We start from the raw sequence: 18,564 nt of genomic DNA, 5'->3' as shown, positions 1-18,564 counted from the left end.
CTGAGGCCTGAAAGACGAAAAGGCTCTGTCAGGTGGGTAATGAGTGCAGCGCGTTGCCGGCAGTGGGGTCAGCAAGTACAAAGACTCAAGGTTGGAAAGGACCTGATGCGTTTTCTGAGGAACTGGGGGAAGGCCACGTGGCTACAAGGCTGTGAACTTGCTTGAGTCAAGGCTGGAGCAGGAGATTCCCAGGGCTGTATGGGAGCCCCTGCAGGGGTCTGAGTAGGAGAGGCGCAGGGTCGGACCACCCTGGCTGCTCTCAGAGAAGGGATTGGGTGGGCAGGAAGAAATCAGAGACCCATCGGGGGCCGCTCAGGCGGTTCCGGTGACAGATGGTCAGTAGCCGTGGTGGTGGAGCAAAGTGGTGTATCTGACGCACAATTTGGAGGTGGTGTTGATAGGACTTGGTGATGGGGGTGAGGGGAGAGAGAGAGAAAGGGAGGCGGCAAGGCCGGTTCTTAGGCTTCTGGCTCGAGCAGCTGTGTAGATGAAAGTGGCCACGGGATCCACCTTCCAAAAGAGCCTCTACTGCTGTATCAGCTCCCAGTACAGTGCCAGCCACGTCGCTCCCCTTTCAAGTATCTGGCCTGGCTCCCTGTCACCTGCTTCAGCGCACACTCCTTGCCTTGGCTTTCAAGGCTCCACGACCCACGTTTCCAGTCTTATTTCCCACCACTTCTCTACTTAGGTTCTGCTTCGGTCCAACTGGACCACTTCCTGTTCCTTGAATGTGTAACCACACGTCCCTGCCTCGGTGCCCCTGGCTCATCCTATTCCTCCGTCTCACCATCTCCGTCTGCTGAAACCTTATTCAACGACTTTCAAAGTTCATTAAAGGTCCAGTGTTTAAATCTCACAAAGCTCTGTAACTCTGTGATGGCACTTAGACTTCCGCCTGTTATTGTGGTACTTATGACAGTACTTATCTTGTGCCCATTCCCTGCCCCCAACCGACAGAATGTCATACCTTCGGGTGCCCGGCCCTATTACTCATTCTGCACCACCGCCCTTGCCCTCGCAAGGGTCCAGTACAGGGCTTCACCCACAGTAGGTACATTTTACTGAATTCGTTTGGGACAATTCATGTTATTAATTATGCTAAGGAACGAGGAGACCCAAGTTTTTGAGGCCGAGATGTTTTCCAGTAGCACCTGCCAGCACCAGAGCTCACAGCAGAGTTTATCTTCCACCAAAACTCCTGGCAAGTCATATGCAACACAGACATGCCTCCCACAACAGTCCTCTGCCTGTTCAAAATACTCCAGTGCAGCAGTGCTCGTAAGCTTACCCTTTCCTCGAAGTACGGAATATTAAAAATTACAGCCTCTACCTCAGGAGTTTTCAAACTGCTTGTTGTAACCCATTAATGGGTCATGAAATCAATTTAGCAGGTCATCAACAATACTAAAAAATAAAACAGAAAATAGCCAAACACACTGCCTATACTCAGGATGGGTAATGTTTCCTGAAACTTTTGCTTCCAATGCAAGTAGTCACCTATGTGTATAATGGGTCATGATGTAAAATGTATTTCTTATCATGGGTCTCAGTTAAAAAGGTTTAAAGGCTAATGCTGGGTGGCCCACCTCAAGATCAGCACACAGAACTCAAGTAGGGAGAGTAAGATGTTAAGGAAAAAGTAATGAGACTATCTAATTAAAATAGTAATGAGGGGGTAATCATATGATTCAGTAATGATAATAATATTTGGAGAATAACAAGAGATGTAAGCAAACGGGGAAAACTAAGCCATAAAGAATCTGAGAGCATTCTGTTTATTCCAAAGATCATAGGATACAATGATGTTTCAAAAAGTTTAGGTATTGGGACTTCCCTGGTGGCACAGTGGTTAAGAATCCGCCTGCCAATGCAAGGGACATGGGTTCGAGCCCTGGTCTGGGAAGATCCCGCATGCTGGGGAGCAACTAAGCCCGTGCACCACAACTACTCAGCCTGCGCTCCAGAGCCCGCGAGCCACAACAACTGAAACCGTGTGCTGCAACTACTGAAGCCTGAGCGCCTAGAGCCCGTGCTCCGCAGCAAGAGAAGCCACTGCAAGAAGCCTGAGCACCGCAACAAAGAGTAGCCCGTGCTCGCCGCCAACTAGAGAAAGCCTGGGCGCAGCAATGAAGACCCAACGCAGCCAAAAATAAATAAATAAATAAAAATTAAAAAAATAAAGTTCCCTTAAAAAAAGAAGAGTCAAGTACAATTAAAAAAAAAAAAGTAATGAGACTATCCCTTTAAAATGTGAATGTCTGATATCAATATATAATACCTAACTCTTCCCTCACAGTACCTGCATTTAGGTGCTTTTAACCCAAATTAATCTCGTTAGTAGAAAGTGAAGAAAGTGAGTCAGAAATCATTTCGGACTACAGGCCTTCTTGGTACCTCAAGCAAGGATTTCCTCCAGTATCCCAGCTCCCCAAGAGAGCTGGTTCAGGAACTCCATTGCTGAAAGGCTACTGGTTTCTAGGTTACAATACACAGAAGTGGTAACACCTTTGTAAGAGAAACTTATTTACAACCAGAATGCACCCTTTCTTCCACACACTTGTCAACAAGCTTATCAATTTATGTTTCTATGTATGTATTTAACATAAACCTAGAAAATACAGTCCTATACATCCACGTGCAAGACCTATGCCTGATCTGAGGTAACGTGAACCCCAAGTTGATCTAAACGTGAGATATACTGTGAGGTACTGAAGGCAATAGGGCATGTGGGATAGGAAGGGGGGATGTGGGAAATGGTACAATGGACAAGGGGGCTCAGGAGTGTGGTAGATGTATTATGCCAAGTGTTTATTACTTTGATGCTTGGTGGGAATGAGAGGATGAGGTTAGAGGGGTGGGATACGGAGAAAACAATTTTCTAGACAGCTGTATGCACCATGATAGTATATAGTAGTCCACCAGGAGTGCACAGGCTGTGGACAGATTCCAAGTCCTAATTCCAGCCCCAGCTCCATTTAACAGGTTGCCCCTTATAATTTGTTGCTTCTTGTGTTACATTCTCAATTTATAGTTGAGACATCAACAGTGAGCTTCCTAAGGAATGAAATGTGAACACTCTTAATTGCCAATTAGAATCCCAACAAATAACTGGGCCAGAGACAAGGATGAAGAAGTAGGAAGTTCAAAGTTGGTGTGGTGCACAGAACCTTAGATTGAGGTACTGATAAATTTGGGTTAGATCTGGGTGAGGTGACATGAAGCAAGTCACACAACCAAACGTTCCTTCCGCCTATAAAATTTTACAGTTCTACAAGGGAGGGAAAAGGTGACCTTCATCTGGAAGAAAGGAAGATTATCTTGGTTTGGTGTGTAATAGGCAAGTGACAATGACATTACCCAAGGTTGTTTAAATATGAATTAATGCCTCTCCCATTATCTAGATCGGGTTAGGTGATATATGTCAGTGTCTCTACTGACTACTGGATAACTTCCAAATTTCTTTCCCGGCATTTAAGGCTTTCCACATCTGCCCAACTTATCTCAAATTTCTTGTAGTTCAGACCCGCTCTTGCCCCCCAGTCTTGTGTGCTTAGTTCTTCCCCACCCCTACTCTCCTAGCTAATGTCCCATAACCTTCCTAAAACCTTCCAGCTACTCAAATATTTATGTATCAGCTCTTCACCTTTGAATTCCTACAAGACTTTAACAGCAGTCCTATCAGATAGGCATTATCGTTCTCATTTCATAAATAAGAAAATTGAGGCTCAGAGAGGTTAAGTGGTTTACCCAGGGTCCCACAGTTTGTAAGCAGCAGCAGGGCTGGGTCTGACTTGTTTGCCTTCCAAGTCCACACACTTTTTTTTTTCTCTCATTGTGCCATGCTGCTTCCGTGTATTAAAAAACCACGGAGGAAGGATGCAGTAAAAAAGCCTATAAACCAGTTATAATACAGTTTGTTGTGACATAAATGCAGATACAAAACATCCTTTGAACCACGTGTGCAATAAACGCTTGGGGTAGCATGGGTAGTTTTTAAGAGGTTGCCACTCTCGTTTCCCAAGCCCAGTATTAAAACGATATTCCAGGGTAAATGACAGGTGTATGGCTAAGGAAAAGAAAAAGCAATATGGTATAAGAAGAAAACATTAGAAGCGGGACAAAAAGATGAAGGTGTAATACAAGCTGGGAATGCACAAGAGACACTCAGAATATGCAAGCATGGAGTATGGGGCTGAGGGGGCCCATAGGACTAAAATATCTAAGTTAGGGGGCCTATACCTGCCAATAAGAAGCGCACGTGTGTGACGGTTGATATTAATAACAGCAGTACACATGGAAAGAGAGTAGAACTCCAGAGAGAGACAAATAAGGACGGGTCGCCGGGACACAGGGTAGAGCATGGCAGGATGAGAGGGTGGCGGCGCCTAATGAGGCGCCAGAAGGGTACAGCAGGAGTCGAAGGGAAAGGTGAAGAGGTTCAGAGGGCACGGCGCCCACAGACTCGGGACTAGACTCGTCTTCCTCTCCACAGCTGGTTGGTGTGTTCTAGGATTCACATCTGCATCCCACAAAGCCCTCCCGGCGGCTCCGGGAAGAGGGGGCGGTCACTTCCTCGTTCCTTGGGGACTCCGCGAGGGGTCCTTACCTAGGAAGATGGAGATGATGAGCCGCAGCGCCTGCTCTGACGCGCCCAGGGACGTCGCCAACTTGTTAAGGCTCAGGTCCTGGAAACCCCACCGCAGCACCGTCGCCAGCTCCGCCACCGCTCCCACGTCCCCCTCGGCTGCGGACGCCATCTTAGCTCCGGCGCCCCCCGGGGACCCCTCAGCTCCGCGCGCCCCGAATGTGGGCACAACGCTGGAGCTTCACCCCCAATTCCGGCCCGGAGCCCGCCCACGGCGTGCGCATTGGCTGCAGGACCGCCCAGCGGCTCCGGGATCAGCCGATCATTGGTCGGCCCGGGGAGGGGGCGGGGCCTCACGCCGCAAGGTAGGCAGGGGGCGGGGCCGAACGTTTGTAAGGCAAAGGTGACTCGGGCCTAGAATGAACGCGGGGCAGGCCGGGGGCGGGGCTTGGAATCGGGAACTAGACCCGTGATTGGAAAAGTCAGAAGCCGGCGGCGCGGCGACGGTACAACTCAGTTCTAACAGCTCGGGGGAGGAGTCGGGGCGGGCGAGAGTCCGGCCGGCTCGAGCGCTGCCTCCCCATTGGCTGAGACGGAGCAGGCGAGAGTCAGGGCGGGGGGGCCGTCACCCGACCGCGAGGTTACTCTCGGTCGCCGGCGCGCCGGGGTTACTGGGGCATGTAACGGGAGGGCGGGAATTCCTGCCGCGGCCTCGCGAGCGCCCCCTAACGGCGCCTCGGCCGTTTTTGAACCGTTAGACATGCCGCCTTCCCTCCCCGAGGGTGGGGAGAGCCCGGCGCCCCCAGCGCTCTTTGCCTGCTCCTTTGATTTCATGTAACTTCCTGTATTAAAACTTTACCTTCCCCCGAGAGACGATGAAGTTAAGATATGCTGATTTAATTCTTATGATTTTCATTAAAAATTAAACTAGTTTGTCACTATTCAGGTAATACAGGTTCAAGATCAAAGTGCAAGGAGGATAGAGACTGAAGACAAAATAAAAGTCCTTTCTTCCTACCTTGCTTCCCATTCTTACTTCCACTGTTCAGATTAGACTAACGAAAATGTGCCAGGGCCTGTGCTGGGCTCTGAGCCCAAAGCTGTGGAGTGGGGATGGCGCACGGTCATATAAAGAGTGTAATTGCAAGAGAAAGGAACAAGGTTCCGTGACAATACTTAACAAAGGAACACTAAGAGTTTCCAGTAACCACTGGAATTCGTGGAGCATTCTTGTACAATTACAGCTAATACTTCTATAGCACTTCGCGCTTTATGCAGCTCTGATATCCATATTATTTCACTTAATTGATTATGAAACAGGATATTTATTATTACGATGTCCTCTTACAGACACAGAGGCTTGGAGAAATTAAGGAACTCGCTAAGTTCCTTCCTTGGTAAGTGGCAGAGACAGAATTGAAACCTTAAATTTCACCTCCCTCCTCTTTTTGGGGGAACAAAATTAAAAAAAAAAAAATCAGAGAAGTCAAGAATAATATAACATCCCCCAGATTAAGAAACAAACAGCAGGGCTTCCCTGGTGGCGCAGTGGTTGGGAGTCTGCCTGCCAATGCAGTGGGACACGGGTTCGAGCCCTGGTCTGGGAGGATCCCACATGCCACGGAGCAACTTAGGCCCGTGAGCCACAATTACTGAGCCTACGCGTCTGGAGCCTGTGCTCCGCAGCAGGAGAGGCCGTGAGGGTGAGAGGCCCGCACACCGCAATGAAGAGTGGCCCCCGCTTGCCGCAACTAGAGAAAGCCCTCGCACAGAAACGAAGACCCAACACTGCCAAAAATAAATTAAAAAAAAAAAAAAAGAAACAAACATCACATGTACAGCTGAAGAGCCTGGTGTATCCCTTCCACAGGGCATTTCCCTCATTCCCTTCTCAGAGGTCACCTCCTTTCTGACTTTGGTACTTATCAACCCCATGCCTATTTTTATACTTTACACTCTGTATATATATCCAGAAACAATTATAAAATAGTTTTGCATGCTTTTAAACTTTATATTTATGGTTACAGTGAATGTATCATTTTGCAACTTGTTTTTATGCTTAACATCTTTATTGAGACATTCATGTTTCTACATGTAGCTGTAATATAGTCATTTTAACTGTGAAGTAACATTGCACTGTATGATTATACCACAATTATTTTTCATGATTATGTTGAGGAATACTTGGATCACTTCCTATTCATGTATTTCTTCTATTACAAACATGGCTGCTGTGGACATTCTCCTTTAAGCAACAGTGAAAATTTCTCTAGGGCTGTAACTCCAAACGGTTTTTTTTTTTTTTTTTTAAATTAACTGGGGTCTATTGTAGGAAACACATTGCTATCCAGTATGCACACATGCTCATACACTATGCAACTAATATGTACACGCATGAGTGCAGCGTGTGTATGTGATGTGTTCTCATATTTTCTATTCTATTTTAATTCATTAAAAAAATTGCTCATCAGGATCCACTAACTTGATATCACTACTTGCTCAGTGTAGAAAACACCCCCCTAGGGTTTATAACCAGGAGGGGAATCATGAGTTGTAAGGTTTGCACACCTTCAATTTTACTAGATTTTGCCTAATTGAAGTGTTTGGCTAAATGTTATTTAAGACTCTTAAAATCTTTGATTTGCTGAATAAGTAAATATATTTATTAAAGCATCTAGTTAGTTGGACCCTATTTAAAAATAGAGGAAGTCGGTTTCTTTTCGTTTTATGCAATTAGGTAATATGTCTGCCCCTTCTTACACCTCTGGTTTTCCAAGACAAGAGTCTGTGTGGCAAGAGGCTGTATCTCCGTTGACACAACAGGTTCCTGTTTGCCTTTCCCCTCAGGTGTTTGATCAGCTACATTCCCTTCATTCTTCCTACTGTTCCAACGCAGCACCTGTTTCTCCAGTTACACTAGCTGCTGAGCTGGTGAGTGGGAGAAGATTAAGATTATATGGCCTCTTACTTTATAATGAAGCACATTCATGGAGGGCTTAGTAAGTCAGGTTCTGTACTGGTCCCTCGATGCAAAGATCGATAAGAGACAGTCCCTGCCCACAGGAAGCTCTGTGTATGGGGGAAGAGACACATGAAAAGATAATTATAAACCAAAGTGGATGTGTCTGTATAGAAATAAGCATAAGGTGTTAGTGAAATCCCTCCTCTCTCATTACTGCTTTTCCCTGCCCTACCCTTCCTTCTTTAGCAAGTTCAGTATTTCCTTCTACTCCCTTTCCTCTGGCTCATTGACCTCTACTATCTATTACTATCTGCAGGGCTTCCCACCTTAAAACATCTTCCCTTTCTCTGAGGTTACTGCCCTCTTTTCCCTCCCTACCGTACTTGTGGAGAAACAGTCTGGTCGGAGTTCACTCAATATCCAGGTATCGGTTTACAACTTCTCAACCCCCTTGCAGTAAGCTTGAGACCACGTGACTAGTTATGGCCGATGGAATATAAGCAGAAATGAAGTGTCATTTCCTGGCCCAGGAGGTGCACAGCCAGTGTGACTCCCAAAGTTCTCTCTTCCCTAGATAGTAACACATACAGAGGCCATGTGTCCTGTCTGGTATAGTATGAGATGGAGGAAGCCGCCCAACTGGCGTCTTGCTCAACACTTAGCTTACCCACAAGGACTCAGAGGAAAAGAATATACAAATCAATTTTCACTGCAAAGTAAAGGAGCTGTTACAGTGGAGGATTACTGGACTGAATGTCAATGTTATGACATAGTATAAGTGTGTTTCATGTTTGGTAATTGCAATCATTGTTGCTTTTGTTGTGGTCATCCATGTACAATGCTTGGTGTCAGTCTATCTATCTCTTGTAAAAATAAAATACAGTGTGTGTGTGTGGAAAAAAAAAAAAAAAAAGAAAAAAAAAAAAACAAAAAAACACTTAGCTTAAGCAAAAAATAAACATTTGTGGTATTAAACCCCAAGATTTAAGGTTACTGCTTTAACTTACCCTGCCTAAGACACTTACCCACCAGTCTTTATGCCTACTAGAACTTGGTACTCATTTTCACTACTTATGAAACTATTCACACAAGGGCCACCAACTATTCCTTAATAGTTACATGTACTCTCCCTTCTCCATCTCATTTTTAATAACCTTTTTTTTTTTTTTTTTTTTTTTAACCCGCGCTGCCCAGCTTACAGAATCTTAGTTCCCCCACTAGGGATCGAATCCGCACCCCCTGCAGTGGAAGTGCAGAGTCCTAACCACGGACCTCCAGGGAATTAATTCCCTCCATCTCATATTCTTAATTTTCAAGAAATCTTTATGCTGAGATAGTGTCTTTTTTTTCCCACAGCGTTCCTGTTTTATGGATGAACTTTGCTATACTAGCCTTCTGAGAAGATTAATTAGGATTTGGGGGGATTTTTAATTTGTTTATTTATATTTCTTCTTCTTTCATTCCCTGCATTTTTCCTTTTCCCTCAGGATTTCTGCTTTCCTTTTGTTTCTTTTATCTCTTTTAAGATGCCGACTGTCCTTTCAAATACAAACAAGGCATTACAAAGTTGATTGGATACATGGGGCCCGAGTAGGGCTTGTTGACTGGTGAATTTCCCTGAAGGGGATTGGGCTGGGAGCTCCCCTTTTGACCTAGAAACTTCCAAATGTCTGTATGTGGAGGGTTTATTTTTTATTTATTAAATTTTTAAAAAATTCTATTTTAGGGCTGCGTTGGGCTTCATTGCTGCACTCTTCGTTGCAGTGGGCGGGCTCAGTAGTTGCGGCACCCAGGCCCTGGAGTGTGCGGGCTTCAGCAGTTGTGGCTCGCGGGCTCTAGGGTGCAGGCTCAGTAGTTGTGGCACATGGGCTTAGTTGCTCCGAGGCATGTGGGATCTTCCTGGACCAGGGATCAAATCCGTGTCCCCTGCATTGGCAGGCAGATTCTTAACCGCTGCACCACCAGGGAAGTCCCTGGAGGCTTTATTCTTTAGGATTATTCAGTCTCTTCAGAGAGGAGTCTGCCAGTCTCCTGCCTGGAAGATGTACGTCTGTTTCATGGGTGTACATCTCTCTCTTGTTCCATGCAATGCTTGATGTCTTTGGGTCCAGAGGCTTTCCTATCCATTTTCACAGAGAATATAGCATCAATTCTCTGCCTGGTGGTGGTGGGGTTGGGTAATTCCCTGGCTGTGCTAGGTAGGGAGGGGGCTTGAGGGTCCACCATTTTGGAGTGTAGGCCTTCAGGCCGTTCCTCCTGTTTTGGCTCCTCGTCAGCTACTTCCCCTGGGCGGTATCATCACTACACCCCACCTTCTTTCCATTTTTCAAAACTGTGTTTAAATGTTTCATCTGCTCTTCTTGCATTCACTTTGTTCCTATAGATTTATACCTTCTCTGCCCCACCCTTTACTATATTTTAGTGGGATTTTAGGCACAAGAGGCAAGTTAATTTGCCATCTTTATGAGAAGTTTTCCTCTTTGTTTTAAAGTATTTTTCTTTTCTTTTCTAAAATTATTTATTTGTTTATTTATTTATTTTGGCCACACCATGTGGCATGTGGGATCTTTTTTATTTTATTTTATTTTATTTATTTACTTTTGGCTGCATTGGGTCTTCATTGCTAGTGGGCGTTCTCTAGTTGCGGCCAGCGGGGGCTACTCTTCGTTGCCGTGCACAGGCTTCTCATTGCGGTGGCTTCTCTTGTTGGGAGCACGGGCTCTAGGCGCGTGGGCTTCAGTAGTTGTGGCTTGCGGGCTCTAGAGCGCAGGCTCAGTCGTTGTGGCGCACGGGCTTAGTTGCTCCACGGCATGTGGGATCTTCCCGGACCAGGGCTTGAACCCATGTCCCCTGCATTGGCAGGCGGATTCTCAACCATTGTGCCACCAGGGAAGTCCGGCATGTGGGATCTTAGTTCCCCGACCCTGTGCCCTGTGCAGTGGAAGTGCAGAGTCTTAACCACTGGACTGCCAGGGAAGTCCCTAAAAGTATTTTTCTAATGGTCTGCTTAAAAAAGTACTTTTAGGGAATACCCAGGTGGTCCAGTGTTAGGACTCTGTGCTCTCACTGCCGAGGGCCCGGATTCAATCCCTGGTTGGGGAAATAAGATCCCACATCTCACAAGCCACGTGACACGGCCAAGAAAAAAAAAAAAAACTCTTAGATAATCTATATTTTGAATAGTTTTATGTCTTTAAAGAACACGTTTAAGCTTCTGTATTAGTCTGGGCTCTGCAGAGTAACAGAGCCAGTAGGATAAATGTATATAGTTGACCCTTGAACAACAGAGGCTTGAACTGTGTGGGTCCACTTATACGCAGATTTTGTTTTACTATATGCATACTGTAGTGCCACACGATCCACAGTTGGTTGAATCAGCAGATGCAGAATCACTGATACGGAGGATCGACTGTATAGTTATACACAGATTTTCAACTGTGTAAGGGGTTGGCATCCCTAACCCCCATGTTGTTCAAGGGTCAACTACATATATATAGGTATATATATATAAAATAAGGAATTGGCCCATGAGAATATGGAGGCTGAGAAGTCCCAAGATTCACAGTCAGCAAATTGGAGATGCAGGAGAGACAATGGTCCAGTTCCAGTACAATTCTGAAGGCCTGACAACCAGGAGAGACGAAGGTGTTATTTTCAGGCCGAGTCTGAGTCTGAAGGCAGGAGGAGACCAATATTCTAGCTCAAAGGCAGGCAGAGAGAGCAAATTCTCCTTCACTCAGCCTTTTATTCTATCAGGCCTTCAAAGGACTGGGTTAGGCCCACTCACGTTGGGGAGGATGATCTGCTTTACTCAGTCTGCCTATTCAAATGTTTATCTCATCCAGGAACACTCTTACAGACACACCCAGAATAATGTTTAACCAAATATCTGGGCACCTCATGGCCCAGTCAATTGACACATAAAATTAATCATCACGAGTCTACCCCCCTGTCAATTTGGCACTCATATGTGTGTCCTTAAGCCATACTTATTCTCCAAATAAAGACAACAAGGTCATCATTCCACCTAACATGATACAACCATCCTGTGTGCAACTGAAAATGCACCAACCCCTTCCCCAGAAGATGAGATAAAGTCCTTAAGTGATGTTTACTCTTCTCCTTGATCTCTCATAACTTCAATACTATGATGTAAAATTAAAAACACTTAAATTCGGGACTTCCCTGGTGGTCCAATGGTTAAGAATCCGCCTTCCAATGCAGAGGATGTGGGTTCGATCCCTGGTCAGGGAACTAAGATCCCACATGCTGCAGTGCAACTAAGCCCGCACTCTCTAGAGCCCGTGTGCCACAACTACTGAGCCCGCGTGCAGCCACAACTACTGAGCTTGCACGCAGCAACAAAAATTCCCGCATGCTGCAACTAAGACCCGACGCAGCCAAAGAAAGAAAGAAAGAAAGAATGCAAGGGGAGGTATAAATAACATGATGTGTGGATGTCATGAGGCTAGTGAGGAGCAGGGGATTCATTCTAATGAGGGGAAATCACTGAGCCTAAGTTAAAAAAAACCCACAATTCTATGAAAGAAAGTCAATATATATTATGGTACATGATAAGGGAATAAGAGGGAAAAAAACATATTATGTATACATATAAATTCATAACAAAGTAAGGAGGAATACTTTTTTTTTTTTGACAGGCAAGAAGTAGATTTATTAATATAGGACGCTTGTAAGTGATGCAAGCGGGCAGGCGAGGGAGCTCTGCCCTGTGGATTAAGTGGGCTACAGTTTTGCTTTTTTTTAAAATATTCTTTAATTAATTAATTAATTAATTAATTTTTGGCTGTGTTGGGTCTTCGTTTCTGTGCGAGTTGTGGCAAGCGGGGGCCACTCTTCATCGCGGTGCGCGGGCCTCTCACTATCGCGGCCTCTCTTGTTGCGGAGCACAGGTTCCGGACGTGCAGGCTCAGTAATTGTGGCTCACGGGGCTAGTTGCTCCGCGGCATGTGGGATCCTCCCAGACCAGGGCTCGAACCCATGTCCCCTGCATTAGCAGGCAGATTCTCAACCACTGCGCCACCAGGGAAGCCCCTACAGTTTTATAGTCAAAGGAGAGGGGGAGGGGAAAAGACCGCCGTCTTCGAGTAGACATGAGGCTTACATTACTAGTTCCAAGGAGGAATACTTTTGATAATTACAGTCTTTATGTAACTGGTCACATGGCCATAGCTGGTATTTATAACTACCTTCTTTTACTACCCATTCTATATTTCCTTTGCCTTTAGCAAGCACCTCAGTTGGTTGTGGTTCTTTACTTGGTGGAGTGACTCACACCTTCATTCCCGAGAGGTCTGGGTCATTAATAGTCCTGCCTGGATTGGATTGTCAGTTTTCCATTGACCTTCATCACAGGGCATGGTAATGGGAAGAGAAGCCCTAAGGGATCTCTTGTATGGCAGACTTACTCTCCCTTATGCCCATTGTGGAGAAGCAGTCCAGTTTCCCCTTGGAGGTCAGGGTCAGTCAGCCCAGCCAGCACAGTAACTCCCTTCTTTGAGTTCCTCATGCCTCTAAATCAACAGGCAAAGTGGCCGGGCAGCAGTCTTAACTTCCAGTTCAATGGAATCATTGTTGTGTCTCCTAGTGGAAGCATTCCTTCCTCTGAACCAAGACCTCCAGGCCAGCAGAGCATAAGGACACAGGGACAGGAAGGAAAAATGTTGCTAGTGGGTTCCTAGGATTAGTAGCGATCACTGCCACTCCCATTTCCACTCCTTGATTCCTGGACCCATGAATCTTGGCTGTGGGTGAAATATTTTAGATGCTGATTCAGAGCATATCCAGCTTTCTGGAGGACCTTGCCCCAACCTTGCCAGCTATGACCACTGCAGGGGAGCAAAATTTGTCATCCCCAAATGTCTCTTTGGCATGTGGATTATTTTGAGCTGAAAATAATCAAGGCCTAAAAGACTCAGGAAGAACATTTGACCTTCTCCCTAACTGCCTAAAACAATTCAGATAGAGGGTTTGTTCCTAGAATAGACCTATCAGCAGAGATATTTGCAAAGAATATGGGCTGAGTGTGGTGGGGGAAACTCTCTGCAGGGCCTGAGATCAGAGTCGACTCTGTGTCCGGTAACTGCACAGCCCAGAAAACATTTGTTTACCAAACATTTGCTTTTTCACCTCCATATGAATTTCTTTCCTCCCCTTTGAAGTCCCATCCATTGTCCCCACCATTTTCTTTTGTCTTTAGCTGAAGATGCTATTTAAGGTGAGGGTTTTGGCCATTTTGTTGCTCAGTTTTCCTGGGTCTCTCCCATGTAAACATGCTATTAAACTTTTGTTTGATTTTCTCCTGTAACTCTGTCTCACATCAATTTGATTCTTAGACCAGCCAGAAGAACCTAGAAGGGTAGAGGACAATTTCTTCTTCCCCAAAACCACTGTGGGGGAGGGGAATTTCTTCCTCTTTCCCCTCTTAGTTCTTTTTGGCTGTCAATTAAAATGACATAAGGTAGATTAACAGGAGAAAATCAAATTTATTACATGCGCATGGGGAATCCACATAAGCATGAAGAATTCCAAAGACAGCAAGGCAAGATGAAGAATATATATTATTCTAGACTAAGGACAAGGAGTCTGACCCTTCAAAGGGAAGTAAGGTAATTCACAGGACGATAAAAAGAGTTAATATTTGGCAAACAGATCCAAAGACAATGGCACACAGAGAGGACTTTGATCAAATGCGCCTTGCTAGGTTTCTCCTTGTCTACCACACCTAATTTATACTTTACTATAGTTATCTATAACTCCTTCCTGGGACAGCCCTCCTATTTTAAATTCTTTTGGGCAATAACAGTGGGGAGTTGTTCAAAGGTTCTTCCTGAGTCTTTTAGGTCTTGCTGTTTTCAGCTCAAAATAATCTGCATGTCAGCCTGACACATCTTGGGGTGACCTGTCCTGAGCCCCATCACCACCTAGCTGGCACTGTAACTGAGTCTTCAAAAGTCTGCAAAAGCTATCAAGCCAGCTGCTTCAGGATGGTGAGGAACATGATAAAACCAGTGAATTCCATGAACGTGGGCCTGTTGCTGCCCTTCTTTTGCTGTGAAGTGAGTTCTTTGATAAGAAGCAATGTTATCCACCCATGATGGTGGATAAGGCTTTCTGTAAGTCCACAGATTATAGGTTTGGCAGAAGCATTGCAAGCGGGAAGGCGAATCCATATCTGAAGTGTCTAATTGCAGTAAGAACAAAATGCTGGCCTTCCATGATGGAAGTGAAACGGGAGGGAAGGGGGCAGAACATAACCGTTAAAAGAATGATATAGCCATTGAGGACAGGACAAAAACTGGTTAGAACCAACTAGGTCTAAGATGGCAGAAGATTCGACTTCCAGTAGACCTTGAGCCTCATTATACGCTCATTGTAATGCATTAGCATATGCTAAATGACACACCCACCAGCACCATGACTGTTCCGAGGCTAACGATAAAAGGCCGGAAAAGTGGGCAGTGGCCCAATTCCTGGAAATCTCCACCCCTTCTCCAAAATAGTTGGAATAATCCTCCCACTCATTAGCCTTTGAAATTACCCAACCCATAAATACAATATACCCCATATTTTAGGGCCTCTCACCTTCTGAGATAGCCCACACTCTGTCTATGGAATATGTATCTCTTTAAATAAATCCACTTCTTACCTATCACTTTGTTTCTCACTGAATTCTTTCTGTGATGAGACATAAAGAATCTGAGTTTCATCAAGTCCTGAGACCACATGTGTGGTGTGATCTCAATTAGAAGACAGTGGGTTCACGTCCCACTTGGGGTTTTGGCTGGGTTCGAGTCCTGGCCCGTGGGTTCAAGTCCCAATCTGAGTTGTGTGGTTTCAGAAGTAATTCAGTGTAATCAACTTGCCACCATGTTGATCACCCCTGGGGAATGTTGCCATATTGGAGACTTAGTGTTTGTTTCCGCTGTTGGCAGATTGGGCATTGAGCAGTGACCATAGCCAAGTTGGCCTTGGTGAATGGAAGTTCATGTTGCTGAGGCCATGCATAATCTCCATCCCAGCCACCATGACCACTTTGTTCAAAGCTCATTAAGCAGTGATAGGTGGCTGGGAAGAGGCTGACTGGTATCCACAGAATGGGTCATCTTTTCCATGTGATTCTTAAAATCCTCCTCTGCTGGGGTCACCCTTTGGTGAACATTCACATGGGACAAAAATATATTCATGCTTTTTGCCGACTCAGAGAGGCCTACTATATACCTTTTCCCCAAATTTCCTTGTCATGTATTTTCCAATTGTGTTCCTCCCAAGTGTTCGACTATCCAACTAAACCACTGGCTACAGCCCATGAATTGATATGTAATTGCACATCTGACCATTTCTCCTCCGAGCAAAATAAACAGCCAGTTGCACTAATCTATGTTTTGCCCACTGGGGTTTCCCTTCACCGCTTTTCTTCAGAGATGTCCCAGAAAGGGACATCTGTCCGCATTCAAATGCTACCTGTGTATCCTGCGACGCCATCTGTAAAGGAGTCCTTCGCTTTCTCTTGTTCTGTCAACTGATTGTAGGAACTCCCCATGAGGCCATAGGTACAGGCTTGGAGAGAGGAGGCAGTGTAGCAGGAGTGTGGACCATGGACATTTGAGCCACTTCTTCATGTAACTTTTTTTGTGCATTCAGAGCCTGCTTGGACCACTTCCATTTGGTGATGGAATGCTGCTGTGCACACCCAGCTTTATGGGTGGGTCATGTGACACCTAGTTCATGATGGGCAGCTCAGGTTGCATGGTAATTGGGTGGCCCACGGTTAAGCTATCAGTCTCTACTAAGGCCCAGTAGCAGGCCAAGAGCTGTTTCTCAAAAGGAGAGTAGTTATCTGCAGAGGATGGCAGGGCTTTGCTTCAAAATCCTAAGAGCCTGCCCTGCGATTCACCTATAGGGGCCTGCTGAAGGCTCCAAATGAAACCGAACAAAGGGCTCATGTGCCCACAGCACAAAAAGCCAAACTCTGAGAGTGGGTATTTTAAAAATTGAATTGAATTGAATTGAATTTTTTTGGCCGTGCCGTGTGGCATGCGGGATCTTAGTTCCCAGATCAGGGAACTCGGCGTGAGACCTCTGAGTCCTAACCACTGGACCGCCAGGGAATTCCCAACAGTGGGTGTCTGCAGCAGAGTAAGGATTTTATTGCAGAGCGCCAAGCAAGTCTCGGATCCACTCCAACTTGGTCTCTAAATTAGATGTTTTTAAAGGGGAAGAACAGAGGAGCTGGGGTTAATCATCTTAGTCATCTGCAGTCCATGCTCTTTGGTCTGTTGACCTGGGTGGGGAGAGGACCCTGGAAAAGGCCATCTTGCCCTGGAAGATAACTTAAACAGCACATAAACAGTGATGCTTATCGGAAAGTGTAGCTCAAGTCACCTGATCTTCATTCTCCTTATTGATTAGCAAACATGTGGTCAAATTGGTATGGGCTAAGACAGAAGGGAACAAAAGAGGAATGAGAAAGATAAGAAGAGAAACCCAGGCATTAGTTTTAATTATAATGAGTCATAGGACTCGGTTTCACAAACAGCATCCCTATCTGCCGCTGCCACTTCCAACATCATTGGATCTGCTGGACCACATGCACCCAGTAGCTGAGCGGCTTGCCTAGCAGTCTGGACCTGTTATAGGGTATCCCCATGTTTAATCTCCACTCAAAACGAGTGGATTTTGGTTACTTGTAACAAACCCAAATGAGGATTATGTTGCCTCCCAAATCCAAGGAGGCTCAATAGGCATTGTGCCTCTTTTGTGATTGTAGGAGGAGCCAGATGCAACAACTTATCCTTTACCTTAGAAGGGATATCTCAAGATGCCCCACATCACTGGACTCCTAGAATTTCACTGAGGTAAAGTCTCCTGAATTTTGTTGGATTTTTTCCCCACCCTCTGCATGCAAATGTTTTATCAGTAAGTCTAGAGTATTTGTTAATTTTTGCTCACTAGGTCAATCAGAATAATGACATCAATGTAATGGATGAGTGTGGTATCTTGTGGAAGGGAATCAAGATCAATCAATCAAGGCAATCAAGATCAAGAACTAACTTATGACATAGGCTGGAGAGTTGATATGCCTCTGAGGTAGGCAGTGAAGGTGTATTGCTGGCCTTGCCAGCTGCAAGCAAACTGCTTCTGTTTTGTATTGATAAAAAAGCATGTGCCAGATCAATAGCCACATGGCAGGTACCAGGGGATGTTCATTTGCTCAAGCTATGAGAGCACATCTGGTACAGCAGCTTCAGCTGGGGTCACTCACCTGGTTATACTTAGGATAATCCATCTGTCTTCTGCACAGGTCAAATAAGTGAGTTGAATGGGGACGTGGTGGAAATCATCACCCCTTTCAGGGCCTTGATGACAATGCTAATTTCTGCAATCTTTGCAGGAATGTGGTATTGCTTTTGGTGTACCATTTTCTTAGGTAGAGGCCATTCTGGTGACTCCCACTTGGCCTTTCCCTCCATAATAGCCCTCACTCCACAGGTGAGCCAGTGTGGATATTCTGCCAGCTGCTTAGTATATTTATATTTATTTATTTATTATTTATTTTTTGCCACACTGCACAGCTTGTGGGATCTTAGTACCCTGACCAGGGATTGAACCTGGACCCTCGGCAGTGAGAGCATGGAGTCCTAACCACTGGACTGCCAGGGAATTCCCTTAGTATGTTTAATCCAAGTATGCATTTGTAACTGGGGAAATAACCAGAATGGATTTGGGGACACACAGAGCCCACAGTGAGAAAGATCTGAACTAAAACTCCGTTGGTTACCTGACCTCCATAAGTCTACTCTGACTGGTGGACCACAGGGATGTTTTGGGTCTCCTGGAATTACTGTCAGTTCAGAGCCAGTGTCCAGTATCACCCAAAGTCTGATGATTTCCTTTTCCCCTAGACACAGTTACCCTGGTAAAAGGCTATAGGTCCCTTTGGGGAGGGCTGGGAGAAAGATTAACAGTACAAGTCTCTGACAGTGTACCAGGATGC

General features: G+C 45.5%; 1 protein-coding gene across 2 annotated transcripts in view; it reads right to left on the bottom strand.

The window, feature by feature from the left end:
• Nucleotides 1-4,860, bottom strand: part of LPCAT3 (lysophosphatidylcholine acyltransferase 3) — a 37,828-nt gene extending 32,968 nt beyond the window's left edge. For both annotated transcript variants that reach the window (XM_007170126.2, XM_007170127.2), the window contains exon 1: nt 4,607-4,860. In XM_007170126.2, coding sequence (XP_007170188.1) covers nt 4,607-4,757 — 151 coding nt within the window. In that variant the 5' untranslated portion in view covers nt 4,758-4,860. The remainder of the gene's footprint in view (nt 1-4,606) is intronic.
• Between the last annotated feature and the right edge of the window lie 13,704 nt (nt 4,861-18,564).

This window comes from Balaenoptera acutorostrata, chromosome 11 (assembly GCF_949987535.1).
Source record: "Balaenoptera acutorostrata chromosome 11, mBalAcu1.1, whole genome shotgun sequence".
Classification (NCBI taxonomy): domain Eukaryota; kingdom Metazoa; phylum Chordata; class Mammalia; order Artiodactyla; family Balaenopteridae; genus Balaenoptera; species Balaenoptera acutorostrata.
Note: the sequence above shows the minus strand (reverse complement) of the source record. Positions and strands in the feature narration are given on the sequence as shown.